This window comes from Vicugna pacos, chromosome 4 (genome assembly GCF_048564905.1).
Source record: "Vicugna pacos chromosome 4, VicPac4, whole genome shotgun sequence".
In the NCBI taxonomy this organism is placed as follows: domain Eukaryota; kingdom Metazoa; phylum Chordata; class Mammalia; order Artiodactyla; family Camelidae; genus Vicugna; species Vicugna pacos.
In genome coordinates, this window is record NC_132990.1 from 79,699,535 (window position 1) to 79,726,145 (window position 26,611).

The following is a 26,611-nucleotide window of genomic DNA, read 5'->3' on the forward strand; positions in this document are numbered from 1 at the left end:
GCGAGAGGCGCGCGACGGTGACGTCAGCCGTGGTCACCCCCGTGCGCGTGCGCGGGAAGCGATGCGGTAGCGGCGGTTGGAGGGAACGGGACCCCGGGCGACGACCATGACCCAGCAGGGCGCGGCGCTGCAGAACTACAACAACGAGCTGGTCAAGTGTGAGCAGCCGCGCGGCGGGGCCCACCGGGCAGACTGGGAGGAAGTGGGGCTCGCCGGCTTGCGGGCCTGAGCAGTAGGTGGCCCGCAGCGCGCGGTCTGGCGTGTTGTACGGTCCGTGCGTGGGTGTCCCGGTCGGGGCGGCGCGGACGCCGTCTGGCCCTGTCCAGCGCACAGCCACAGCGTGGCCCGCCCCGAGTGCTGGGTATCTGGAGAGTGAGCACGCACGGCGTCCCGGGCCCGCGCCCGCGGTCTCGTGCGGTGCCTTCTTTAACCCCGAGACCCCGGGACGCAGGACACTGGCCTGGCTCGGGCGGAAGGTGGCCCAGCTGGCACCGAGGCCCTCCACTATCCTCTTCCCCACAAAGCGGTGGGCTCCAGAGTGGGAGGGGTGGTGTTCTTCCAGCCCTGGGCCCACAGCGCGTGCCCTTCTCGGCCTACCTTAGGCATTGAGGAGCTGTGTCAGAAGCGGGAAGAATTGTGCCGGCAGATCCAGCAGGAGGAGGATGAGAAGCAGCGGCTGCAGAATGAAGTGAGACAGCTGACCGAGAAGCTGGCCCGAGTCAACGAGAACCTGGCTCGCAAGATCGCCTCTCGGAACGAGTTTGATCGGACCATTGCGGAGACAGAGGCAGCCTACCTCAAGGTGGGGCTGGGGGCCTGCATGCTGGGCAGAGTCCCTCAAGACTTTCTGGCCTGGGGCGCCCCCACATAGGCCATAGGCCCACTGTGGAGTGACAGATATAGCATGGCTGTCAGTGTGGCCCGGGTCCTGTTGTTTGCACCATGCTTGTTACTACATCACTCCTTCCAGACACTGAGCAACAGAGTGGCAGCAGGAGCCAGAGCCAACCTGGGCCTGGCTTCCCAAAGTGTAAGGAAGGGACTTTGAGCTAGACTCAAAGGGAAAAGGGCCTTGCAGACCCTGTCCGCCCGTCCCTTCAGGCTTCCTTGTCCCACAGACCCTGTCCTGCTGTCCCCTGGCACAGCATAGGATGAGGGCTGGACTCCAGAGCTTTCCCACAGGAGGAACAGTGACAGCTGTCTCACGTCTCTGTTCTCAGATCCTGGAGAGCTCGCAGACCCTGCTCAGTGTCCTGAAGAGGGAAGCAGGAAACTTGACCAAGGCCACAGCCTCAGAGCAGAAGAGCAGTGGAGGCAAGGACAGCTGATGGGCCCCGGATGGAGGGCCCACCTCCACTGTAGTCAACCCCCAGAAAGTGTTTTCAAAGCTTCTGTCCCTCATGGCAGCAGTTTCCTTCCCTTGGTGTCTTCAGTGCTGCCAGAGGCAGCTGCCAACCTCCACTGGCTCTGGGTGACAAGAAAGCCCTTGGTGTGGCCCAGCAAGTGGGGGTCCTGGCCCCACACTCACACAGGTTCTGGGTCAGCCCTACTCAGGGCCTCTCTGAGGCCCCCACACTCCCTTGGGCTGCAAGGAAGAACCTGCTTCTAGTCTCAGCACCATAGGAGGCCCCTCATCTTGTTCCTCAGCCAGCAAGTGCCTAGGTCAATGGGGGACAGGCTGGGGCCCTCCTTCACCTGAGAGCTTGCCCTCGGGGCATGTGACTTATCAATAAAAGTTGTGTTTGTAAAGACCTGTGCTGGTTTGCTGCCTGTGTCAGGAGTGTGCCAGACACCCCCAGACCCAGAACCCCTACCTAGCTACAGTGCAGCTCCTGGGAGGGGAGAGGGGCGCCTGGAGTGGCTTTCCCTGTGACTGGCCTTGCTGGCCTTGAGGACAGAACTAAGGGTGCCCCTAAGCATTTCCTGTGACCCTCATCACCCACTGTCTTTCCCTGCCAGGGCCACTGGTCCTGTTCCCTGCCATGCCCTGGTGTCCTGCAGGAAGCCTGGCTCAGGGAGAGGCTCTTCCTGGGTTCAAGTCCTCCAACAAGGGCTGCTCCCCAGCTCTGTGATTCCAGACTCGACTCTGCGAGACAGCACAGCAGCCTCCCCGGTTGTGCCTGCCTCCCAGGCAGCCTGGGGCTCAGCCCCCCATCCTGAGTCACTTCTCGGTCCATCTGTCTTGACCTGTTGGCACCCACGGGGTTCCTACCACCATGGTCTGGGTGGTGCAGGAGCTGGGCCAGGCGGATTGGGAAGTATGTATTGGCTGAGAGGGTCTGGAGAAACCTGGGCCCATCCCTCCCAGGAAAATGTGCTCCCTCCCAAGCCTGGCCAGGTGGCATCTCCCATGGGCCTGACTCTCCAAGAGGAAAAGACCTGTATCCAATGCTCAGATTGTAAGCAGCCTGGCTCTGCACAGGCAGCTGAGAACGTCTCCAGACGCAGCCAGCCCAGCCAGGCACCAGGTCCCTAGCAGGCAGCTCTGTCTTGTCACCTCTCCAAATTCATCAGATTTCCAGGCTAGTACAACCCCAGGGGAGTGGTCTGCCTGCTACAGCCTTCCCACAGGCTCCTGTGGGCAAGGGAACCTTCTGATCCCGGAGGCAAGATCCCAGAGGCTCTGCCCACCTTCTCGATCCACTCCCAGGCTCTTGGCCTGCACTCCCATCCCTGTTACCTAGAGCCTAGGCCCCTGTACATGCAGTTCCAGGCCCAACCACAGCTCCACCTATAGGGGACAAGGGGAGCCCCAGAGCCTGGGGATGCTCACAGGGCAGGCACAATGAGGTCCCTATTCCGGCCAAGCGGGTGGCTGGGAAGGGAAGCAGGACATCTAGGGCCATGGGGGTGGGGAGAGCCTGGACTACTAGGGCTGCGAGCTGCCGGGGGCAGGCTCCCCTGGGCACAGAAGTGCAAGCTAGGCTTCCATCACACCGTGTGGGTGGCCTCCTCCCCACTGCCAGTGCCTCCATGTTGCCCAGCAGACCCCACTCCTGCTCCCCCTTCTCAACCTGAAGAACATGCAGGGAAGGTGGAGGCAGCCTCGTCCAGTGCTGTTTATTGAGTCCATCAGCAGAGGCGGGAAGACTTCCCGTTCACCAGAAGCGGAGTGGCTCATGCTGGGGGTGTGGGCTGGGGCCTTGCAGTCCTACAGAGGACAGGCAGCCGGGTCAGCCCCCCACCCTGGACACACCTGACAGCCACTGGGCACGGTGTCTAGCAGGACCCCATCCCTCCTTCACAGGCAGTGTCCCCAAACGAGGGTCAGGGAACGAGACCCAGACAGCCCCATAGGAAGAAGCTGTGCCAGGTTCCTAAGGCTCAAGTCCTGACTACTAGCCTGGTTGAGACCTCAGGAAGAGAGAGTGGGAGCTGGGAAGGCAGGGCCTGGCAGGTCAGGGTGGTGGGGGAGGGCGGGTGCAGAATGAGTGTGGTGCTCTCAGGCACTGCCCAACTCCCAGGGCCCCACCCCTGGGGCTCAGCCTTGCCCATCCTGGTAGGGCCGGGGTCAGAAATAGAGGGCTGGCTCGCTTCGGAAGTCCGAGAGGTCGTTCTGGCTGGCAGGGGTGAGCTGAAAGAGAAAGGCACAGAGGCAGCCAAAGGGGCTCGTCCAGACTTTAAAGACCCCCCCCTCCACCCCCGCCCTGGGCATCTGCCTGCCCCGCCCTGCTCACCATGACCTCTTTGGACGGTGGCTCCATCTCACTCGGAGCCTGCTCCAGCGTCTGCTCCTGCCACTTGCTGAAGGCCATGGAGTGTTTTGGAGTGTAGCTGGACAGGCCTGCAGGCCAAGTGGCACATGGGTGGATGTGTGGATGCGTGGACATGTGGCCCAGGCTCCCACAGAGCCGCCCATCCCAACAGGTGGGCACTCACCTGAGCTGCCGTTTGGCGGCCGAGGGCTCTCAGGCCCTGCGCTGTTCACAAACGAGGCTCGAGGCAGGAAGAGCACGAAGGGCTGCTCCTCAGCCCCATCTGAGCCGGACCCCTCCTCCTCGTCCTCCTCCTCCTCCTGCTCCTCCTCCTCGCTCTCCTTCTCAGCCTCTCCCTCCTCCTCCTGCAGGGAGCTCTCTGGGGGATACTCAAATGTGGTCTGTAGACTCTTGTCGTTGAAGGAGATCTTCATCTAGGGGCAGGAGGCACATCAGCCAAGGCCCTGCTGCCCGGCCCCCAGGGCTCTTCCAGCCGGACAGAGCCGGGTGCGGTGACCCCGACCCACAAAGCGTGCAGTGGGGGGTGTCAGACCAGAGCAGGAGCAGAACCCACCATCAGCCCTTCAGAGGTTGTAAGAGGTGGGGGGCTGCCCCTCACCAGAGATGACAGAGTGTGCAGGCCCAGGGCCACCCCTCCCCGTCTCCAACCCCAGGATCACATCACCCTGAGTGGCCCACCCCTCCCAAGGAGCAGACCCCAGCCAACACCAGGAGCCCAAAGCCTTGGGGTTTCCAGAAAGGCCACTCCCAGGATTGGAGGTCTGCCTTCTCAGGGAAGCAGGGTCCAGGTGAGGCTGCACTTGGGAGCCCCTATCTTTGCGGGAGGCCTATATCTCCAGCGGAGCCCACAGCCTTAGCTTCCAGAAGCTTCTCTTGTTGGCAGGGGCTTCTCTCCAGGGCCAAGTTCATATCCCAGCTAGCCGGGCACCTGGACGAGCCTGCCCGCCACACGGACCGCTGCTGCTGGGCAAGGGCCCAGCAGAGTCAGAGCCAGGACCCCAAGGGCCCAGAGAAGTGCTGAAGCCAGGCGGTCACCATGTGCTGTCACCACATTTTACAGCCTGAGTCAGAGGAAGCTCGGGGCTGCACCAGTGACCCTTTCCTCCCACCCGAGCTGCCCATGTGGCCCACATCCACACTGCCCACCCTACAGGCTCCAGAATTTCATACCCGGGCAAATCCTCCCCTTCTCCGTGGCCTCGGAGCCCAGACTGGGCTGCTGGTTCTGAGGGGCAGTGGGAACAGGCACCGGCAGGGGGACCACAGGCTCTGAGGGTCAGGATCCTCGCCCTTGGCGCCCCGGGACTGGGCTCCCCACCAGAGCCACTCGCCCCTCGCGGTCTGCTCAGAAGGGCTCAGCCAGGCCCCGCGGGTCGGTAATGAACATGAGAGCTGCCCGCCTGTAGCAGATGGGAGCAGCCCCGGTGGAGCTCGAAATATTAAACTCCAGGGCACAGGACACCGGCAGCCAGCTCAAGTTCCTCCTCTTCCCCTGGAAGGAGCCAGAGGCAGGAGCCAGGCCCTCAGGCAAAGAATCTGGGGGCCCAGGGACAGCAGGACGGGCAGGGGCCTTGCAGGAGGGCTGGGCTCGCAGCCCTGGGCGGCAGAAGGGCCCTGGCCCCAGGGGACACACGGCGGGCCGGCCAGGAGCGGGATGCCCGGCTCCGTAGAGCCAGCATCCAGAAACAAGGGCACACGCTCCTGCCATGCCGCCACACTCTCCCCACAGCCACACGTGTGCACACAGCCCCACACTGCCGTGGGCACCTCCAGGGCCCACTGCGCTCCTGGACCACCCAGTCTCAGCACAGCTCCCACAAGGACACCAACCGCGCAAGCCGCTAGCACAGCCACAGCTCCCCTTGACCTGGCCATCTGCACAGATGGGCAGTCAGGGACCTGAGCAGACTGGCAGACCACCACCAAGGTGGGCAAAGCCAGGATTGAGACGTTCGCTCCTCTCTCTCAAAGGTGTGCTGCCCCTCACCTTGCCCTGCCCTAAAGCGGGCCCTACCCGAACCTCCAGCTGCCGCCACAGGAGGCCAAGCAGGGCAGAGGCCTGGCATGGGTGATCACCAGAGCTCGCAGCAGCCCACCTGCTGCCAGCCAGCCCAGGGATGGAGTCACCTGGCCCCTAGGACCCTGGACCTCTGGGACGCAGGGACAGAGACCCCAGGAGGAGCCAAGGCAGGATGGGGCCACTAGCACAGGGATGCCCCCGTGCCCCAAGTCCCCACAGGGAACGGTGCTCCTGGGCATGCGGCATTGTCCCTGACGACCTGGAGTCCCCTAGGCCCATCCCCCGCCACTGAAGAGGAGGGTAGGGCCAGCTGCCAGGCCCTAGCTGGATTAACATGCCCTCATTAGTCCACGTGACCAGCGCCTAGCAGGGAGGCGAGGGGGCTGGGTGAGGACAGGCACCGAGCCTGGCACAGCCTGGCCAGGCAGGGACAGGGCAGTGCTCACAGGCCAGTCTGCACCCAGCTGGGGCCCGGGGCCCAGGTCACGTCCCACCTCCCCTTCCATCTCCAGGCTCCTCGAATGAGTCTGCCCGGCCAGGCTCACAGGTCTCCCTCCTCTGAGTGCAAGTCTGTGGGTCACAGGACATCCCATGACTCATGCTGTGGGCGGGGGGGGGGCCCAGCCTCCAGACCCCAGGCAGACAGAATGGGAGGGGGCGTGGCCAGGAGCTGGCACCTGTACACACCTGGTCACTCAGCTCCTAGGGACTTTGCCCGCTGCAAGGTGCAGCCAGCAGGTGGGTCCTGGCTAGGCCTACTTCCTGCCTCTCACGGGAAGAGCACCCTTTGTTCCCTCACCCCACCCTGCCTATGCACGCCCAGCTTGGGTTACTGAAGGGCGTCCACCCTGGACTCTGGGCTGGGAGCTGGGCTCCACCAGCCCCAGGCTGGGCTGAACATCCGCCCCACCCTGCACTCCCCAGCCTGCTCCCATCCCCCACTCAGCCTGAGCTCAGGGGCCCGCGGGACCACCCCAAGCAGTCCCTGCAAAGCTCTCACAGCCACCAGGTGGGATGCCTGGGGTCGAGGGCAGCCCCCAGCCCAGGGCAGACCCCCGCTGGTGGGGAAGCTGAGTGGCAGAAGTCCCAGGCTGGCTCCGGTGGTCCTGGGGCTCTAGAAAGACCACTGTGGGGTGGCCTGCAGGAAGAGGCTGGGGAGCGGAGAGGGTGAAAAAGGAGAACAGAGAGGAGATGCAGCTGCACGCAGGAGGGGCCGCAGCATCCCGGGGAAGAGCAGGTGCGGAGCAGACCCTGAGGGCAGCAGCATGGGCTGAGGGGAGGTCTGAGGACCAGAGTGGTCTGCGTGGGGGTGGCTGTTACACCGCAGGCGAGGATAATGGCTCAGTGTTGAGGCTCAAGCCTTGGGGACGTGGCCTGCTTGGGCTCGGCAGAGGACCAGCAGGGAAGAGGGTGAGGAGGGCAGACAGGAGGGGAAGGAGCTGCCAGACAGGCAGGAGCCCGGCCAGCCGGCACCTCACAGAGGGGAGACGCCCACAGCGCCAGCCCCACAGGAGGCAGGTGTGGAGGGCTGTGGGACGGCCCCGCCCACTGGGACAGTGAGGGGCAGGGGCAAGAGGGGGCGCGGCGGCAGTGCCTTGCAGCAGCCAGCTCGGGCATCCAGGTAGGGAGATAGGGCTGTTGCGATTCTGCCAAGAGATAACTAAGTGGGGATGTGTGCCTGGCTGGCTGGGCGCCCCTACCACCCAGGGCAGGGCGGCAGCCCTCCAAGGCCAGGTGAGATCACTGCGCCCTCCACTGAGGTGCCATTCTAGGGGCAGGCCCCACCCCTAGAGAGCTGCACCCCACCTGCCCCTGGGAAAAGGCACCAGCGCCTCCCACCACTGTCCTGGGTGGCCCCTGAGGTCCTGCTGGCCTCCAGGCCACCACGTCCCTGGAGTGTGGGCCTGGAGGAACAGGATGGCGATCCAAATCACAGGCTGGCAGGGGTGGCCTGGGTGAGGATGAAGACCCTCAGCCCGAGGCCTGGAGGAGCAGCAGGCGAGTGGGACAACAGGGAATGGGCAGAGCCCAAGGGCAGCCCAAGGTCACCCTGAATGGCTGGGCAGCCGCACGCCTCCATCGCACCCAACAGGTGTTCAGGCTCTTCCTGGGCAGGGCAGCTGGTGCGTGCCCAGGCAGAAAATCACCCCTAGCAGCTCACAATGCTCTGGCAGGGCCCTAGCCAGGCCGCCTGGCCATGCCAGGCCTCATCCATCTGGACCCCCGACCACACAGGCTGGCATGGAGACTGGAGCCCGGCCTGCTTCTTCCTATCATGTCTTCCTGCCCCAACCACCATCAGGACCCTGCCCTGCCCTTTTAACCCCAACTTAGCCACAAGTGACCCCCATAGCTCTGACCCCAGCTGGGAAGAGAATGACCAGGCTTAAGGCTGCAGCCCTCCAGTCCCAGAAAGCAGCTGGGCTCACAGGATAAGGGCAGCCGGGTGAGGACAGGGCCTCGAACAGCTGCACTTGGTTCCTGCCCCCCAAGCTCCATGACCTCCTCCGGACCCCACAGCCTCATCTACAAAGCAGGGAGCACTATCACCTCCACTGCCCGAGGCCAACGTGGGAAAGGACGGCCTCCCAGAGCATCCACGGTCAAGGGTCAGGAAGCAGAAGGAGGAGCAGGCAAGGTGGAGAGGACAGGGGGTGGGGCTGGTGACCATGGCTGCTGGCTGACCACAGCACTGCCTAGAGGGTGAGGCAAGGTTAGGCACGCAGGACGGTGGGGGCGGGGCCACCGGAAGCACTGTGGGCGATGAGCGTGGATGCCCGATGGGGCAGATGGAGCTGGCAGGAGGGCCAAGGCCCTCACCCAAGAAGGGGCAGGTGATACAGGGAGAGAGGGAAGGGCCAAGGCCAACTCTGAGGCAGAAAGTCAAAAGGAAGCAGAGGAAGGAGGTGGCACGTGTTAGTAGACAGCGACAGCAGAACAGCAGGTAGGGGGCTCTGGTGACACAGGGCACATCACCCCCACTGCTCCAAGGAAACAGGCTGGGGACAAAGTTGGCCTAGGTGTGGGCAGCCACAGGAGAAGCCGGCCAGGCACCATCTTGGCTCCAGGGGAAGGTGCATCTGCCCAGTGCGCCTGCTGACTGGAGTCATGTGGGGATGGCCTTGGAATCTGCCCCAGGGCCAGACTGAGGAACTAGCTGCTAGAGTGACTAGGAAGAATCTGAGGAACGCTTCCTCATGCCCAGAGGGTTCCAGGCCACCAGGCAGCCCTGCTGGGAGAGTGAGGCTCCAAGAGGGCTCCTGGCCCTGCACCTGGGGCTCTCTCTGGCTTAAAGTCTCTCCCCTCAATGAGGGGAGTGTCTTCAGCGCAGCCCAGCATCACACCCAGGCTCAGACAGGCCTGGCACACACCAGGAGTGGGATAAACACCTCCAAGAGGCCAGTCCTGCTAAGCTCTGGGCCACTATGCCTCTGGGAGCTGAGAGCCATTCTGAGCGGCTCCCAGTGCTGTGCCTCTAGGCTGAGAGGGAGGTAGGAATCTGACCCCACCCAAATCAAAGGTCTCCTGCCCCTTTCCCCTTCCATCCTGGCACCTGCTACTCGTATAGACCAAGACTCCTGAAGAACATGCCAGGCTACCCCCTCAAAGCCACATGAGGGCGGGGCCAACAGCTGGACCAACGACGGGACAGGCCTGCCCAGCCAATTCCAGACAGCGCCTCAGGAACCAACAGGCAGACCTGGCACTGGCTTGACTGACTCTCTCCACCAGCCTCTCAAGGTACAGAGCAGGCAAGGTGTCCCCATGGGCCCAGGGTCATTAGGGTTCCACTGGAATCCAGACCAGAGATTCCCTGCCAACTCAGCCTCCCCTGGAGCCTGCATAGCCACCAGCCCCAGCTCCCCTCTGTCCACACAGAGGCTATACCACACCCAGGCTAGGTGTCCTGGAAACAAGGTACATGCTACACTCACAACTCTGTGACCCATCACCTCGCCCCCTCCCTGCTGGTGACTCTGCCCCACACTGACCTTCTTTCTTGAGGAGCCAGCCTTGGTGAGGCAGGACTTCTGCAGGGCCAGGTAGCCGCCAATCACCTCGATCTCGTGCACGGTGGGGTAACGCTTCTTCAGTGCTGTCCCCAGGGCAGCAGGTGGCTCCGAAAGTCTGCCTGGCCCCTCCTCCTCAGCCTCCCTAGGCCTGGCCTCCCCACTGGCCTGCCGGGCCGCTGGCTTCCTCTTGGGCACCACCGTGAACGTGTTGCTCCCTCGGTGCTGGAGCAAAGTGGACTGCTCAGGCCTGGTGGGTTGTGGGTGGTACTGGGGAGGCCCACCAGCCCCGGAGCAGGGCAGTTTGGCTTCTTGGGGGAACTCGTCCTCCGAGTCTACCTCGTCAATGAAGGTGACCGGCAGCCCTGGCCTCCCAGGCTCCCCACCATTCTTGGCCAAGCCGGGAATCCTGAAGCCCTGGGTAGGCTCAGCTTCAGTGGCGGCCAGTGGGGACAGGGGTGGTGAGGATGGCCTCTGCCACCTAACAGCCGGGTCCACAAGGGCACTGGCTGGCCTGGGGCATCCCCCTTCCTCAGCCTCCAAGGGGCTCCTCTCACAGACAAGTACACCATCCTCTCCAGGCACCTGCTGGGCCTCACGCTCCTGCTGGGAGGCCCAGCCAAGCTCTCCTTCTGGAGACCCCACAGACTGCCTCCCTTCCCCAGGGTGGGCTCCGGAAGCCTTGCACTTGGGGATGAACACGAAGGAGTTTCGGGAATTCATGCGAAGGCTGGCCAGGGCCCGGGCCTGGATGTCCCCAGTGGGGATCGTGTCCGCGTCTGGCTTGGAGGCCGGCCGTATCTCGAAGGAGTCGTTGGCGCTGGTGGCCGAGGAGACCCACTGGCGCTGGCTGGGAGTGGCACTGGCAGGGCTGGGCGTGAGCAAGGCCGGGGGCGCGGCTGGAGTGGCACTGGGGGTCCCGGGACTGGGGGACGGGTGGGCGGGGGCCTCCTCGGACTCCACCTTTGGCTTCCACTCGCCCGTCCCAGGCGCGGATCCCGCGAGAACGTTGGCAGCGCCGGCCCGGGACTCCAAGGATGCGGGCCCGTTGGGGAGCGGGCGAGTGCCCGCGCTGCGGTTCAGACCTCGAGGATGAACAGTGAAGGAGTTGCTGCTGGTCTTGTGCAGGAAGTCGCTGCGCCGGGGCCCGGGGCCAGGACCTGCGACGCGGACCTCGGGCTCCAAGCAGGAGGCGCGCTCGCCCACGCGCGGGACGGCGGGGCCAGGGGAGGGCGGAGGCGCGGGGCGCCCGGTCTCCGGGCTCCCGCGACGGCGCGGTACCACCGGCGGGTCGAACTTCTGGAGCAGGCGGCTCACGCGGCCGGGAGGCGGCGGTGCCTCGTACACAAGTACCTCGGCGGCGCGGATGCGGGCGGCCGGGCTGGGGCTCGGATCCGGGCCGGACGCGGGTGCCGGCGCCGGCGGGAAGCCGGGAGCCGACTCGATGATGAGGATGTTGTCCGCGCGGATGGTGCGCACGCCCGGCACGAGGCGATACAGCTCCAGCAGCTGCTCAGCCGGCCGCACCCCCGGCCCCGCCGCGCCCGCGCTGCCGCCGCGCCGCGCCCCTCGCCGCCGCTCCGACTCGAGCCGCATGAACGGGTTCTCGCGCAGCGGGCCCAAGCTCTCCGCCAGCACCAGCTTCTCGGCGGCAGGCCCCGTGGGCTCCGCCTCGCCAGCTTCGGCGCCCAGCGCCGCGCCTCCACCCAAGGCGGCCAGCTTGGCCCGCTTCCGCTCCAGGATCTCCCGTTTCCAGGCAGGCATCGCGGTGCGGGACCCCGGGCCTGGCCGCCCCAAACCAGCCATGCTGCCGAGCGGCTGCCAGAGCCAGCGCGCACCGGGAACTGCGGCCACCGCCCGCCGCCGGCCTTCGCGCCCCGGCCACGCCCCTCTGGCCTCAGCCCATTGGAAGAGGCCCATTCAGACCCGCCCCGCACCCGGAGGCCCCACCTACGGCAGGGTAGGATGGCCGGCGGTGCTGATTGGAGAGTGCTCCCGACCCCATCTTCCCGCAGACCTCACTGGACAGCGCCCGTCGCCGGAGCAGGCCCCCATTGGGGAGGCCCCATTGGACACGCCCCCTACGCCTCACAGCGCTCTTCGGAGGCCCCCACTTCCGCCTCTGCTCCTTCGGCCCGCCGCTGCCGCGGGGCGGTGCCCGGAGGAGGCGGGCCCTGACCGGCCGGCGGACCTACAACCCTGGACACCTGCTGGCGGGTGCCGTTGACCGGGCTCAGTCCTTCCTTTTCGTGCCAGCACTCAGCCCGCCTATTACCCCTCTCCAGAAAGCTAGGTGGAGGAAGGGCCATCCTAGGACCAGAAGGCTGTCCCGCTCCCGTAGGCAGTGCACCGGCTGCACACACAGGCCTGCCGCCTCCTGGTGTTGGTCCCTCTCGGTCGAGGGACTGCCCACCTGCGGTCCGCGGTCCTCAGTCCCCTAACGGACTTACGGAGATGCCAAATGCGGGAGCCGTACCCAGCGCTGAGAAATTTCTCAGGAGTCCCTAGCCTTTGCCCAACCCCCAGAATCCACTCTTGCTCAGACAAGTGAGCTCTGCCCACACTTTGTCATCCAGGGCCCACCAAACACGGACCGCAGTGCAGAAGCTGTGAGTAGGTACAGAGGAAGGGCCACAAGCAGGGCCACAGCTCTCCAATGCAGACAGAGCCACAAAAGCCAGGGCGTGTATTGCACCCTGTTTTGCCTTTCCATGTTACTCCTTCTTCATCTGTTGAATCGCCCCCATCCCAAGGCCGGCAGGAGTGCCACTGACCCTGAGGGCACAGCTGCTCTGCTCGCTTGCCATAAGGAAGCTTACTTCCCGTGGAGGGCTGCACAGTGCCCACCACATTCTTTCAGGTTTGTTGGACACAAGGAGAGAAGGGAAATTCTTCGAGCACAGTTGTTACCTGCCCTACAGTCAGCAACTGTTCAGCAATGACACTACAGCCTCTCATGCCCCTCCCCTTTCAGGGACTAGGCTCCACGAGCCCATGGGGCTCTGCAGAGCCCAGGGGCTGGTCTCAACCTGGCATGCGCTTCTCAGTTGGTGGCTCCCACAGCAGCCTACAGCTACCACTACTTTAACAGCCCTGTCTGTTAAGCTGGAGAAGAGAAACTGGGTTTCAACCTTTCAAGTGTTCCTTCAGGACTCTCCTCAAATCACCTTTCCAGAGGGAGCTAAGTCCTTCTAATGCTCCTCACGCTATGCCGACAGGATTACCTAATTCTGAGCCACCACAATAAAATGAGGGAACGACGAAACACACAACCTAAAAATATTAGAAGGAAACCCACTCCCAATGGTCAGCTTGTATCTGGTTTTGACACATTATGCCAATCCTGGGTAGGAGACATTCTCTTAGCAGGGGGACAAACCAGACTAGTCTCCAGCTCAGGCATCTCGGTGGTCTCCATGCCACGCGGCAACCATCCCAGGAAAAGGGTCACAAAGCTGCTTCGCTAGAATTAGGGTCCACAAGCTTGTTCTGTAAAGGGCCAGACAGCAAATATTTTAGCCCAGTGGTTCTTACCTGGGACGGTCTTCCTCCAGGAGACCTGGCAACATCTGGAGATTTTGGGCTGTCATAAGTGAGGGGTACTACTGGCATCTAGTGAGTGGAGGCCAGGGATGACACTAAACCTTCCACAGTGCTCAGGACAGCACCCCTCCTCCCCCTCCCCCAACAAAGAACGATCCAACCTAAAAGGCAGGCAGCGCCGAGACTAAGAGGCCCTGTGCACCAGGCCCCAGGTGGCTGTCAGATGACCTTGTGCACCAGGCCCCGAGTCACTGTTAAACAGCGCTGAGACTGAGGCCCTGTGCACCGCAGCCCCTGGGTCACTGTCAGATTCTTCTTTGCTTTTACAAACCTTGGAAAATGTAAACATCTTCGTTAGCTGATGGGCAGTACAAAAACAGGCACTTGGCCACAGTTTGCTGACCCCTGCTCTGCAGATCAGCAAGGCCCACAAAGACCACACTGCTAAGAACCAAGATTCCAATATCACACAAACTACTTGGCAGGTTCTCAACACAGGCCTCCCCCGTGTTGTCATCACCCTGGCTCCGCAGGCAGGAAGCCGGGATTCTCTGGGGGAACTGACCCCCATCTGCCCATGAAACTCTAGCCAAGTTCCAGCCCTCCTTACAACCTCAGCTCTGTAACCAGCGCCACCACACAGCAGGGGGCATCTCAGCATTCATTGTGTTTCACCCTCAAGAGGTCAGGCAAACACTACGCATTTCAGCAAAACATTCTCTTATTTTATTTTTATCTCAGCAAATGTTCTCATTTGGCACCTGCCTGGCATCAGACCAAAGACCTCAGGCTGACTAACGTGGGCTGAAGTCATTTGCAAACTTCTCATTTGTAGGTCTCAAGTCCTGTGAGCATCAGAGCACCTGTTCCTCTCTGGTCCCTTAAGGAGGCCTACATCTGTCTCAGGTGCACTAACAGCGCCGGCCACAAGGTGGTGGAAAGTCGCGATACTGCAAACTGCTGGGACAGGAAGCCGAGCAGCACCATGAAAACAAGTTCTTTTCTCCAGCGACAGTTCTCCAGATAGGGTCCCAGTCATGCTTATTCAACATATTCCTGTCTGCCTGGGTTGGAATGAAGAAAGGGCCCTCCTCCCCAGTAGCACAGAGGAGAAGACACAAGCTGGTTTACAACTTTTTAGAGCTCAAGCATCTAAGGAAGTCTTGTCTGAAGGGATAGGGTTAGTTAGCTCTCAGGTCAGTGCTGCTGGCCAGAGGACCCCCCGGGGCCAGCTTTGCAGCCTTTGCATGGGGGTATTTTCCCAGGATCCATGAAAATACTCAAGAGTCCATCAGGACATTTTACTTGTATGCAGTTTCCAACTGTCAGATGAGTTCAGGACTGTCTGGCCTGGGGCCCTTCTTAGGATCTCAATTCAGGATTAGCTATTCAAAGCATGAAATAAGAGAGAATACATTTTAAAGATCAAGGCTGCTCTTTTTAGCCCTGCTGAGGAAACAATTTGAGATATGATTTGTATAGAGAAAACTGGGCACTCAGCAGGACACAAGCTGGCTTTCAGACCCAGACTTCTCTGATGCGGCAGAAGTGGGTCCTCAGGTTGGGGTCCAGCATGTCCTCTGCGAGGCTAGTTGACCCGGCAGGCGCGGATCATGAGCAGCTGTAGGAGAATGAAAACCGGAGAAGTGATCAGGCCGAACCAGAGCTCCCGAGTCTGCTCCACCAGCTTCTGGCACAACAACATCTCGAAGACAAACTTGAGGCTAAGAACCGTGAGGACCCAGAAAAGGCGGAGCACGGCCAGACGCTTCTCTCCGTCCTGGAAGAGGCGCACGGAGACGATAGTAGTGAAGTAGGTACTGAGCCCGTCAGCAGCGAAGAAGGGCACGAACACGTTCCACCAGGAGAGGCCGGGAGCCAGGCCGTCCACACGCAGGGCCAGCAGCACGGAGAACACCAACAGGGCCAGCAGGTGCACAAAGATCTCGAAGGTAGCGAAGCCCAGCCACTGCACCAGCTCCCGGAGCGAGAAAAGCATCGCGCCGGTTGAGCGCGGGCCAGGGCCCGGCCGAGCGTCCCACCCGCCGGGCTGCGCCTCCACTCCCCACGGGCCTCACTGGCACCTGCCGCCGTCGCCGCCGCGGCGTGCGAGAGGCAGCGAGCGACCTCGCTTGCCCCGGCCCTCGGCCCCGGCGCGCCCCCGATCCCCCGGCCCCGGCCCGGGACCCAGCACTGGCCGCCAGCGGATGCCCGCCTCGTTCGGACGCCATGCCCCGCCGGGCGCGGCCCAAAGGCGTCACTTCCGGTCGACGCCGGAAGTCGGAAGTCGGAAGTCGGAGCCGGGGCCGACCGCCGGGGCCTGTGGGGCTGCTTGCTGGGAGGGTCCCTGAATGCAGGGCTCTCTGGGGCGAGCCTCGATGCCGAGCCCGCGACTTCTGGTGCTCTTCGGCAGCCAGACAGGCACAGCCCAGGATGTATCGGAGAGGCTGGGCCGCGAGGCTCGGCGCCGGCGGCTCGGCTGCCGGGTGCAGGCCCTGGACTCCTACCCGGTGGTGAGGGCTCCCTGGGCCTCGGAGGGGAGACCGAGCAGACCCGGGCCGCCGGCCCTTAAAGTCCTCCACCCAAGGGAGCCGCGTTTTGTCTGAGAGCAGGCCCTTCCATTACGGCAGATTTAGGGGACGGGGAAGGTGGGAACAGCGGACAGCGTAGCACATGGAGGAGGGGGCAAGGTAGGCGGGTGGAGCCTGAAAGAGAGAAGGCATCCCGGCGCTCGCGGGTGTGCACGGAGTCCCTTTGCCCCGTCACCCTATGTGAAGGAGGGAGCCAGGTTGCTGGGGGGATGCCTGGCCGTTACAGCCTGAGGCCTTACATGTGTGTTTTTCTGTTGAGGTGAATCTGATTAATGAGCCCCTGGTGATATTTGTTTGTGCAACTACAGGCCAAGGAGACCCCCCTGACAACATGAAGGTAAGGCTGACCTGAGGTGGCTATCTCTCTCGGGAGCTCAGATCCCCATTTTCATTGCCTAGGAAGCACAATAAACAGATGCCCTCCTGTGGCTGCTGCACATTAACTGTGGATTTGGGAGGATATCTTTGGGTGGAGCTGGGGGCCCTGGTTGTCCTCCCTAATAAACTCTTCCCAGGCCACCATTTTAAGCTTTCCTATTTTCTCCAGGCCTGTATATAAATCTGGTATGGGTCTTGTGTGTATTTCAAAACTGTTTGACCTTTAGGGGACATTCTTCAATTCTTTGACCATCTTTTGAGCACATACTGTGTTTTAAGCATAATCTAGTGCTAGGAATCCAACTATGAACCCAGTAATCACATAACTATCCTTGTGGAGCCCAAAATGTAGCAAAAGCAAGAGTTTAACAGGCAGTTACAATGCCAGGAAATACTTGCTGCTGGGGAAAGTGCTATGTGTTAGGGGAGCATTAATAAGGGCTGTCTAGCCCAATCTGGGGCTTCAGGGAGAGCTTTCTGGAGGAAAGGAGTGTAGGCTAAGTCCTGAAGGGTAAGTGGGGGCTTGCCAGGGACCAGGAAAGAGGGAGCAGCCTCTGGGAAGAACAGAAAGTCATTGAGGATGGTCGAGCCAAGGAGTGAATTGAGACTGGAGGGGAGAAGAGAGGCAGGAAGTCAGGCCCCATCCCAAGGAGCCCTGCCGCCACAGCGAGGCAGATGGACTTGAAAGGAAGGCCCCCAGAATCCATGGAGTGACACAGTCATGTTTGTAAGTTCTAGAAGAATCAGCATTTGTCTGCAGTGGGGGAACAGGCTGTAGGAGAGCAAGAGCAACACCAGGGGAGTGCACAATGCAGTCAAGAGGCTGGCGTTGCGAGCCAGGATTGTGGCAGAGTAGAGAAAAGCGGACACATTCCAGAGACAATAAGAAAGTAGAATTGCCGCCAGAAATTGACACGCTGTAACTGACTACACTTCAATTAAAAGAGAAAAAAAGAAGAAGAAGGAGACGGTAGAATTGCTAGGACATGGAATCCCATCTATGAGCTGAGAAAGGAGGTGGATTCAAGACAAGAATTTGGGCTCAGGTACTGGGGTTGGGGGGTAGTTCTGTGCACAGAAATAAGAGAGTACGGAGGGTGAGGTGCCTAGAAGTGGTCCAGGTGGAGATGCACAGTGTGGGTCTGGAGCTCCGGTGAGGATCCTGGGTGGAGGGAGATGTTGCAGTGACCAAAATGCAGAGGTGTGACAAAGGAAGCTCCTCCCTCCCCCAGGACAGGCCATCCTAACCACTCAGGGCGTGGAAGGCGGGGAAAGCCCTGAAGGGAGGAAAGCGGCCGGCCAGTAGGAAGGGGAAGCACACCATCTCCAAGGTCAAGGGCAGAGAGGTGACTGTTTCGAGAGGATGGGAACAAAGTAAGACATGTCCTGAGAGGCTTGGTGGGGTTTATTAGCAAAAGGAACTGTGACCTCAGAAGAGAAGCTTTGAAGAACATGTACACATTAAACAGTTCAAAAAAGGTACTGGCTGCGAATGGGGCTAGGGGGTTAAATAGAAGGTATTTATGAGACAGAGGAACTCAGGTAGGTTTAAGTGGTGGTTAGGGGAAGGGAAGCAGATAAATGAATGGAACCAGAGTTGGGATGAGGTGGGAGACCCTGCACAGGCAGGAGGGGTCTCTATAGACAGGAAGAGGGACAGGAGAGGAGGTAAGTCTGGGGAGATCACAGGCAGGAGGATGGTAGATGCCCAGGACGCAGGGCATCGGGGCAGGTGGGGTGTGAAGACCTCCATCAGGTCAGCGGGCTGGGCAGTCAGGGCAGAGGTGCAGACTTGACATCAGAAGCCAACAGCACAAAGGTAGTGACAGTCACCCCGGTCGAGGGTGGCTAAAGCAGGGTAGAGTGTGGGGCTGGACCCCCATGGAGGTGATCAGGGTGGGGGCCCTCTCCCACACAGCTGGATCGGAGGCTCCTTCAAGAGGCTGCAGACCAGGGGCTTAGGGGCACAGCTCCTGCTGAAAGCCAGGCTCGGACTGGGTACACACTGAACAGGAAGCCCCCAGCCTCCTTGTCGTGGCCCTCAGAACACCGGCCAGGCGTGCCCTCCCAGGCAGCCAGAGCCCTGCCCCATCTCCCAGCCATGAAACTCAGTGGTGACAGGTCCGAACGTGGAGTCTCCCTTCAGCTTCTTCAGCAGAAAGGCCACAAAGAACCACCACACACTCTTCAAGGAAAGACCCCTGGGAAAGACAGAGACCAAGAGACACAGCAGAACCCAGAGGAGCGGAGGCAGAGTAGCCAGGAGTCCACGTGTGAAGGGAGAGAGGTCTTGGGATAAAAACACAAGACTTGGATGAGTTGGAGCAGAGGAAACACCATTTAAAATAACAGATCAGAAGATGATGTTGAGAAATTCTCCCAGAAAGTGTAACAAAAAGGGAGGAAACAAGAAACATGATACCAGAGTTCCAGGACCCTTCCATAGCCTGAAAACAGGAAGAGGAGCAGGGAGAGAATTATCAAGGAAAGTAGCAAAACTGAAGGACAGGGGTCTGCAGCCTGAGAGCCCGCCGTGTGCCCAGGAAGGGCCTGCCGTGAGCAGAGCTCCCAGTGACGCACGTCGAATGTGGGCTTCAGCTGTTGGGGACAGAGAGTGCCCAGGTGGCTGGTGGAGGACAGAGCAGGGCACAGAGGGATACTGGCTTCTTAGCAGCACCACCCATCTGGACCAGCTTGGAGCAAACCTTGGGTTCTTGAGGAAGATGACTTCAGCCTAACGTGTGCCCAGCAGTCTGCCGGTCAGTGTGCAGGGAGGGTCCAGGCATCTTCAGACATAAGATCCCATCTCAGGAGGCGTCCTGGAGGGGCTCTGCAACCCTCAGGAAACAGGGTCTCAGCAGGAGTGAGCAGGGAGTCTCGGGAGGCAGAGTGGGCGTCGTCCCCAGCAGTGGCCTGTGCAGCAAGGTCTTGAGGAGCCCAGGGTGCAGTCAAGGGCCGGTGGCCGGAGTTGTGCCGACCGGGCCACTGTCCAGTGAGGCAGGAGGCCTAAGGGAGGTGGGCTATGAGGCGAAGTCGGGACCGAATGTAGGGGGCAGCGTCTCAGGGCTCAGATGCCCACAGGCCAAAGGTGAAGGGGAGCTGTGTTTCAGAAGAGCCTCTGTAGGCCCTCAGGGAGGCCAGGGCAGGGTGCGGAATGAGACGTGCTGCAGCAGGGGCCGCCCAGTGCATGACCCTATGGTCAGGGAAGGAGAGGGCTTGGACCTCGGGGGGTCTGGTGTCAGGTCCCCTGGGATGGCTAGACACATGGAGGTGGGGGTTCCCTGGGAGAGGGGACAGGTGTGGACCTCAGCCAGCACCCGGGTCAGGCGGGAGCCCTGGGGTTGGGGAGCACGTCCAGAGTAGCCTGATGGTAGCCTTCTCCATCTATAAAATGGGCAGCCCAGCTCTGTGCTGGTGGCTCTGGGGCAGCTCGCTTCTCCTTTGCCAACTTCTGCCTTTTTCCAAGTTTCTTTCCACTGTGATAGAATAAAAAAAAGTCCTGTTTAATGACAAAGCTGCTCAGGAGCAGGAGAGCGGTGCCCTGGGATGGTCCAGGAGGCAGCCCCTCTCCCCACCTGGGCCCTGGCGGCACAGAGCCAGCCTGGAACATGGTCTCTTCTGGCTCTAGAACTTCTGGAGGTTCATCTTCCGGAGGAGCCTGCCGGCGGCCTCCCTCTGCCACATGGACTTCGCCGTCCTGGGCCTCGGGGACTCCTCTTATGCCAGGTGAGTGGGGGCAGGCCGGCTGCTGGCCAGCGGGGCCTGTGCTCAGGCTCAGGGACAAGGTGTCCTGGCACCCCCAGGGCTCCCCCTAGATTTTGGGATGTGACCCTGGCCACGTGTCCTAGTCCCACAGACACTCCCTGGTGGGCACCTCCTCCACGGCCAGAGGCCCTGTGGCACACACAGGAAGCTGGCGGGGCAGCAGTGAGGGGGCCTGGCTTTGGGCCATACCTTCCAGGGCAGGAGGTGATGTCAGGACGGGACGTCCAGGATCTCAGCCAGTGTTACCTGTCAGTATGTGACTGAGGGCAACAAAGGCCCACCTGGCTCTCCCCCTTCTTTTATAAAAGCCTTTCCTGAGATCCTTGGGCTCACAGAGGGCACAGAGAACACACAGTGATGTGTGAACAGGCAGTGGGCACTAGAGACCCCAGGTCCTGGAAGCCCCCAACCCAGTTCCCTGGGCATGGCCACATGACTGCCCGCCTTTGTTTTTCTTTTTTCCTTTTAACGTTTTCACGACACGCCTGTGTCCTAAGCAGAGATCGTATCGTGCGTTATTTCCCGGAGAAATTCTGAGGACTCTGTGTTCACAGGTTCTCGGGGCATTAAGTCTCCCAAGCGCAGACTGAGGGAGGGGGCAGGCGCAGCATGAGGCCTGAGGGCACCAAGATGAACGAGACAGAAAATGGGTGGCATCCTGACCCTCGCCTGTGGGGCGTTTTGGAACTCTGTTCTGTGCGTAATGGAAACATCCATCGTCCCCGCTGGTGCGTGCACCCACGGGAGGGGTAGGAGGCTCTCTTGCTGACAGTGTCCCTAGGAGCAGCTGTCATTCAGGGAGTGACCCCAGGAGGACATAGGACCCCCCTCCACGTGCAGCCAGCTAGGCACTTCCCTTCCGCCCCAGCCGGGCGCCCAGGCCAGCACCGTCCTCCATCTCGCCATAGGTTTAACTTTGTGGCCAAGAAACTGTACCGACGGCTGCTGCAGCTCGGAGGCAGCGCCCTCTTGCCGGTCTGCCTAGGCGATGACCAGCATGAGCTGGGGTGAGTGCGGGCACGCCCTCCCCCAGACCCGCCGTGAACAGGGTCCCCGGACTGGCGTGCCCGTGCTTTCTGCAGGCCGGACGCCACCATCGACCCCTGGCTGCACAACCTGTGGGAGAAGGTGCTGGGGCCCCAGCCTGTGCCCCTCGACCCACCTGGGGTCCCGTAAGTGTGAGCCGTGGGTCCGCGCCGCAAGCTGGGCCTGGCCTCGGGCTCCCAAGGGGCCGCTCCTCCAGGTCTGACCGGTGTCCGCCCTCCTCACAGCTGGCCCTCCAAGTTCACCCTGCAGTTCCTTCAGGAGGCCCCCAGGACCTGCTCTGAGGAGCTGCGTGTGGCCAGGACAGACCCTCAGGGACCCCCTTCAGAGCTACAGCCCGTCCTGGCACCCATGGTCACCAACCGGAGGGTCACAGGGCCCTCGCACTTCCAGGATGTTCGGCTGATCGAGTTCGACGTCGCAGGCTCTGGGCTCAGGTGAGGGTCTGTCCTGGGGCCTGTGGAGGGCACAGCCAAGGCAAGGGGGACCGTGGTCTGGGGTTCAGCAGGTCCTCTCCCAAAGCAGGTACTCAGCAGGGCAGAGAGGGGAGACAGAGGCCAGGGGTGGGAGGACCCCCCATCGTCATCCCGCCCCCCCCAACACTTGCTTCCCTCCTCTGCAGTTTCCCCAGAGCTCTCAGCACCCTCCTCCCACAAGCAGGCCCTCCCCCAGCCCTCGGTGTCCTTCCCACGCCCTCTGGCTGCTCTCCCATACAGCTTTGCGGCCGGTGACGTGGTGCTGATCCAACCTGAGAACGCGGCCAGCCACATCCGGCAGTTCTGCCAGGTGCTGGGCCTGGAACCTGACCAGCACTTCACACTGCAGCCCCAGGAGCCAGGTGAGCCCCAGCCGCCGCCACCCTTGCCCCCTCTCTGCCTTCCCCCATGTCCCCTGCCCACCTTGTTTCCTTCACCCGTGTCCCTGGCCCCCACGGCCTCCGTTCCCTGCTGCAGATGTCCCCTGCCCCAAGCAGCTGCCCCAGCCCTGCTCCGTGCGGTGCCTCGTGTCCCAGTACCTGGACATTACCAGCGTGCCCCGCCGCTCCTTCTTTGAGCTCCTGGCCTGTCTGTCCCCCCACGAGCGGGAGCGGGAGAAGCTGCTAGAGTTCAGCTCTGCCCAAGGCCACGAGGAGCTGCACAGCTACTGCACCCGGCCCCGCAGGACCATCCTCGAGGTGTGTACAGGGGCTGGTGGGCGGGCCTGGGCTCTGGGCCACAGCTGCGTGCAGCCATGTTGGCCACAGCCCTCCTGAGGCTGTCTCTGCCCAGGTGCTGTGCGACTTCCCACACACGGCTGGCGCCATCCCCCCAGACTACCTGTTGGACCTCATCCCCCCAATCCGGCCACGGGCCTTCTCTGTTGCCTCCTCTCAGTTGGTGAGGAGCTGGCCTCCGGGGAGCTGGGGCTGGGGCATCCCTGTTGGGCGGCAGGGCCCGGCGTGCAGGCAGTGAGCTGCCCACAACCCTCAGTATCTCCCTGGGACCCTGCCTGAGTGAAGTGCCTGGAGCCTGAAGCCAGGGCAGCAGGCAGGGGGAGCCCAGTGGGGCAGGGCACCCACTGTCCCCTCCCTCAGGCTCACCCCTCGAGGCTGCAGATCCTCGTGGCCGTGGTGCAGTACCAGACATGCCTCAAGGAGCCCCGCCGGGGCCTCTGCTCCTCCTGGCTGGCATCCCTGGACCCTGGGCAAGGTGACCCTAGCTCTCTGCAGGTCTGGGGCTGGGCCCTGCGCCTCCAAGCTCTTCATGCCACCTCCCTCCCCCAATAGGACCTGTCCGGGTGCCCCTGTGGGTGCAGCCTGGAGGCCTGACGTTTCCGCAGATGCCAGACATACCTGTGATCATGGTAGGGCCAGGCACTGGTGTGGCCCCCTTCCGAGCTGCCATCCAGGAGCGTGTGGCCCGGGGTCAGACTGGTGAGCGCACAATCTAGGGTGGGGAGGAGGCCCGGCTGAGCCCTGAGGACCCAAATCCAGGCTCGAGGGCCCCCTCAACCCCGTCCCATGCTTCCCCAGAAAACATCTTGTTTTTTGGCTGCCGCCGGCGGGACCAAGACTTCTACTGGGAGGCTGAGTGGAAGGAGCTGGAGAAGCAGGGCTGCCTGACTCTTGTCACAGCCTTCTCCCGGGAGCAGGTTGGGGTGTAGGGGGTGGGGGCGGGGGGAGGGGTCGCAGGAGGATCACAGACTCACTTCCCCACCCCCTGCCCCACAGGAGCAGAAGGTGTACGTACAGCACCGGCTCCGGGAGTTGGGGCCGCTGGTGTGGGAGCTACTGGACCGCCAGGGGGCCCACTTCTACCTGGCTGGGTGAGTCCTGGCTGTGGGTTGTGGGTGGGAATCTGTCCTCCCGGGACCCGGTCACACTGAGCCCTATCCTGCCTGTCCCTCCAGCAACGCCAAGTACATGCCGGCTGATGTGTCAGACGCCCTGATGTCCATCATCCAGGAGGAGGGCGGACTCTCTGGCCCTGACGCGGCTGCCTACCTGGCCCGGCTCCAGCGGACACTGCGTTTCCAGATGGAGACGTGGGCCTGAGGGGTCGTCCTGCTGGCCGTGGCTACTCCCGCCAGTGGTCTCAGGGGGGCCCCGTCTGATCCCAGCCGGAGGACTGTCAGCTCTTCTGCACAGCTGACTCAGCTCCCACCCTCACCCTGACCCTGCTACCTGTCCACCACCCAGCCTACCCCTACACCATGGCTCCAAGTCTGCCCCTCCCCTCCTTCCAGGGTTCCTGGGTCCTGGTCAGGTTGGCTCCCTGGGCTGCACCACCCCACCCAGAGCTTAGGACCTGAGCGGCCGGAGGAGGCCCCCGGCAGCACACCCTTCGTCGCCCTGTTCCAGGACAGACCCCACAATAAACGATGGCCTCTGGGTGGCTGCTTCCCACCTGCTCCTCCTGGTGTTGTCAGGGTCCTTAGGTGGGAGGTGGGCCCACAGCTCACTGCATGGGAATAGCCCACCCAGGGTGGGCACAAGTATACTGCCGCTCAGCCAGGCACTTTGGTGCTTGATTCTGATGCGCTGGGGTCCAGCTGTTTGCCCACCTTATACAGGCTCCGCTCTGGCCCCTGCAGCCAAGCAGTGGGAGGCCTGAGGCACCAGGCCAGGGTGCTCCAATCCACTGGCCCCAAAACAGAGGCCCTGGGCCCTGGGCGGGGAGGGGCGTGGCCCAAGATGGGGTGCCAGTGGGAGTGGAGTCCCCGCCCCTGGGAGGGGAATTTTTGTTGGAGAAGTTGGGCGGGCCTACGCACCCTGCCTCCACCTAGAATCGGCTGGCTGGCTGGCAGTCAGTCACTCCCTGACACGCAGATCCCCAAACCTGGGGCGGGGCTGGGGCAGATCCTGTTGGGGACAGAACACAGGGCCTAGGAGCTGGCCCGGCAGCTGGGGACCAAGTGAAGTTCACGTTGAGTGAGGCTCGAAGCCAGGAGGAGGCGGCCATTGCTGTAAGGTCAGTGCCAGACCCTGCCCTAGAGGGCCACACTGAACTTCACAGCCTTAACCACCCCCATCGCAGCCCTGGAGTCCCCGCCCACCCATCCTGACTCCTGCCCTGGGGCTGCCACCCCTGAACTGTGCCCTAGGGCCCCCACTCATGGCCCCACTGACCTCAGCTCTGGGCTCACCAGTCCGCCTTCGGCTTCTCTGGGCCCTGAGCACCTGGATTCACTGTGCCAGGTGCTGGCAGACGACGGGTTGGACAGCAGGGCCCCTGCGAACCTCCAGGGTGCCAGGATTCTGGACAGTGAACCCCTGCTGGGGGCAGCAGTCATAGACTGCCCCTGGGCCCCCACAGAGGACGGGGATGAAGACGAGGAGGAGCAGGCTGGGGAGCAGGGGGAGGAGGAGGAGTGTCCCGTCTGCACAGAGCCCTACCGGTCCGGTGAGCACCAGCTGGCCCTGCTGAACTGCGGTCACAGCCTGTGTGCAGGCTGCCTGCACCGGCTGCTGGGCGCGGCCCCCAGTGCCGACCTGGGCCGGGTGCGCTGCCCGCTGTGTCGCCAGAAAACACCCATGCTTGAGTGGGAGATCTGCCGGCTGCAGGAGGAGCTGCTGCAGGCCGACGGGCCCCAGCGCCCCGCGCCCGCTGCTCCCCTCGGGCCCCTCCACGAGAGCCCCGGGCCCTGGGCCCGCCTAGAGCACCGCTACCAGCTGCACTTCCTGACGAGGCCCCTAGGCGGCCGAGGCTGCCTGCCCTTCCTGCCCTGCCCGCCCTGCCTGGGTGCCTGGCTCTGGGCCCTGCGGGAACGAGGGCCCTGCGCCCGCCGCATGGCGCTGCTGGGCCTGCTGGCCCTCGAGCTGCTGGGGCTACTGCTCATCTTCATGCCGCTCATACTGCTGGGGCTGCTCTTCGTGCTGCTGGACGGCTCCAGCCGCTGAGAAGAGCCCGCCGGGTCTGCCACCAGCACGGCCTGGGCTTGAGGTAGCCATGGCCACCAACGGATGGGAGGCCCAGACTGGCCCAGGCCCTGGAGCCGTGGGGCCTGATGGCCAGGCTGAAGAACCCAAGGTCGATCAGGGCACTAACTTTCAACCCAGACCCAAGCCTCGGACCCAGGGCCACCCAGAAGCCTCTGACCCAGCCGGAGACTCCACACTGCCCTGCTGCCCAGACGCTAGCCAGTGGTGCCTAAGGACAGCACCAGAGGAGGCCTGTGACCAGGGCCCGAAGTGCCCCTCGAGGGACAGGCCCCATGCTGACACTGGGCTGTCCCCGCTCTCCAGCCTGGCCTGTCTGCAAGAGGGGCACAGACACCGCGGACACAAAAATGAACAGAGGCCTGGGTCAAGTGCTCGGAGTGGGTGGGGCCCTCAGCAGGCACCTGCCCACGTTCCAGCTGAGAGTCAAGTGTGTGTTCCCTGAAGATCAGGGTAGCCGAGGGGAGGGCCCCTGCTGCACAGGCCCGGCCCACAAAGGGCCTCCTCTGCTGCCGGGCTGGGGTCCAAGTGGTGGCCCTGAGCAGCCCCAGGGGTGGAGGGGAGTGGCAGCACATGCCCCTCAGCCACAAGGGACCAGGGCGGGCCCTGGGGCCGAAGGCACCCTCACTCCCCTGCAGCCCCCCATGGCTGAGCCTGGGGCCTTTATTTGAGGGACAGACGCAGTCACAGCACCCCCCTCGTGGGCTCATTGGTGGCACGCCGAGCCCTGTGCCCGGCACAAGAAATGCTGTCAATAAACAGCTGCTCCTGACAGTGTCGTGACTGAGTCCTTATCGTCATCACCCTGCCTCCACCAACTAGGTGACAGAGCCCCTTCTTCAAATCCAGGTCGTCTGAGTGCCAGACCCAGGGCCCTGAGGGCTTCACATCTGACGGTGACTGCAGCCAGCCTGTGTCCCAGCCTCGGCTCAGACTGGCCCGTAGGCCCTTCTCACACCACCTCAGAGAGCCATGCGGGCACCAGGAGCCGGCTGGACGGAGCTGTCTGCCTATAGGCTGCACTCACGTTCAGCGGGCAGTGCAGAGGAGATGGCCTCCCTTTGCCTGGCTGGGCCTGCTTTGTGCACCTGCCCACACAGTCCTGCCTGGTGCATACAAGCAGCTGG

At 62.5% G+C, this 26,611-nt stretch overlaps 5 protein-coding genes across 9 annotated transcripts; 3 read left to right on the forward strand and 2 right to left on the reverse strand.

Moving 5' to 3' along the window:
- Positions 1-5: 5 nt before the first annotated feature.
- SSNA1 (SS nuclear autoantigen 1) lies at positions 6-1,751 on the forward strand. The gene is made up of 3 exons (XM_006218221.4): positions 6-158; positions 603-802; positions 1,221-1,751. The coding sequence occupies exons 1-3, from the start codon at positions 107-109 to the stop codon at positions 1,326-1,328; spliced, it is 360 nt and encodes a 119-aa protein (XP_006218283.1). The 5' UTR covers positions 6-106; the 3' UTR covers positions 1,329-1,751.
- A 1,284-nt stretch (positions 1,752-3,035) lies between these two features.
- On the reverse strand, positions 3,036-11,711 carry TPRN (taperin). Its single transcript, XM_072960569.1, has 4 exons — positions 9,729-11,711; positions 3,880-4,129; positions 3,678-3,784; positions 3,036-3,574 (listed from the first exon to the last, which is right to left on the reverse strand). Exons 1-4 carry the CDS (start codon positions 11,664-11,666, stop codon positions 3,512-3,514), a joined length of 2,358 nt encoding a protein of 785 aa, XP_072816670.1. The 5' UTR covers positions 11,667-11,711; the 3' UTR covers positions 3,036-3,511.
- Positions 11,712-13,992: 2,281 nt separating this feature from the next.
- On the reverse strand, positions 13,993-15,533 carry TMEM203 (transmembrane protein 203). Its single transcript, XM_015251170.3, has one exon. The coding sequence runs from the start codon at positions 15,286-15,288 to the stop codon at positions 14,878-14,880; it is 411 nt and encodes a 136-aa protein (XP_015106656.1). The 5' UTR covers positions 15,289-15,533; the 3' UTR covers positions 13,993-14,877.
- Positions 15,534-15,570: 37 nt separating this feature from the next.
- NDOR1 (NADPH dependent diflavin oxidoreductase 1) lies at positions 15,571-23,951 on the forward strand. 5 transcript variants are annotated; one of them, XM_072960571.1, is made up of 15 exons: positions 15,571-15,802; positions 16,189-16,217; positions 19,887-19,984; positions 20,578-20,751; positions 20,932-21,030; positions 21,106-21,195; positions 21,295-21,504; positions 21,784-21,905; positions 22,021-22,241; positions 22,336-22,443; positions 22,641-22,755; positions 22,833-22,979; positions 23,079-23,197; positions 23,277-23,371; positions 23,456-23,951. In XM_072960571.1, the coding sequence occupies exons 4-15, from the start codon at positions 20,633-20,635 to the stop codon at positions 23,598-23,600; spliced, it is 1,590 nt and encodes a 529-aa protein (XP_072816672.1). In that variant the 5' UTR covers positions 15,571-15,802; positions 16,189-16,217; positions 19,887-19,984; positions 20,578-20,632; the 3' UTR covers positions 23,601-23,951. The 5 variants fall into 5 exon arrangements, with proteins under 5 accessions (XP_072816672.1, XP_072816674.1, XP_006218280.3 ...); XM_072960573.1 differs by having other exon boundaries at positions 20,578-20,719; XM_006218218.4 differs by lacking the exon at positions 20,578-20,751 and having other exon boundaries at positions 16,140-16,217.
- A 416-nt stretch (positions 23,952-24,367) lies between these two features.
- LOC140695899 (ring finger protein-like) lies at positions 24,368-26,256 on the forward strand (the record flags this gene model as incomplete). Its single annotated transcript, XM_072959007.1, has 2 exons — positions 24,368-24,516; positions 24,650-26,256. Coding segments are annotated over 2 exons (945 nt in total), but the record flags the coding sequence as incomplete, so codon positions are not given.
- Positions 26,257-26,611: the final 355 nt, after the last annotated feature.

Excerpts from the sequence above, each read along its gene's own strand:
- SSNA1 (XM_006218221.4), top strand. The coding sequence starts at position 107 with ATGACCCAGCAGGGCGCGGCGCTGCAGAACTACAACAACGAGCTGGTC. Across the intron at positions 159-602 it reads CAACAACGAGCTGGTCAAGT|GCATTGAGGAGCTGTGTCAG; the intron begins GTGAGCAGCCGC and ends GGCCTACCTTAG. Across the intron at positions 803-1,220 it reads CAGAGGCAGCCTACCTCAAG|ATCCTGGAGAGCTCGCAGAC; the intron begins GTGGGGCTGGGG and ends CTCTGTTCTCAG.
- TPRN (XM_072960569.1), bottom strand. The coding sequence starts at position 11,666 with ATGGGCCTCTTCCAATGGGCTGAGGCCAGAGGGGCGTGGCCGGGGCGC. Across the intron at positions 4,130-9,728 it reads CTGGCTCCTCAAGAAAGAAG|ATGAAGATCTCCTTCAACGA; the intron begins GTCAGTGTGGGG and ends TCCTGCCCCTAG. Across the intron at positions 3,785-3,879 it reads GCCGCCAAACGGCAGCTCAG|GCCTGTCCAGCTACACTCCA; the intron begins GTGAGTGCCCAC and ends CTTGGCCTGCAG.
- TMEM203 (XM_015251170.3), bottom strand. The coding sequence starts at position 15,288 with ATGCTTTTCTCGCTCCGGGAGCTGGTGCAGTGGCTGGGCTTCGCTACC.
- NDOR1 (XM_006218218.4), top strand. The coding sequence starts at position 15,641 with ATGCAGGGCTCTCTGGGGCGAGCCTCGATGCCGAGCCCGCGACTTCTG. Across the intron at positions 19,985-20,931 it reads GGGGACTCCTCTTATGCCAG|GTTTAACTTTGTGGCCAAGA; the intron begins GTGAGTGGGGGC and ends ATCTCGCCATAG. Across the intron at positions 23,198-23,276 it reads CAGCCTTCTCCCGGGAGCAG|GAGCAGAAGGTGTACGTACA; the intron begins GTTGGGGTGTAG and ends CCTGCCCCACAG.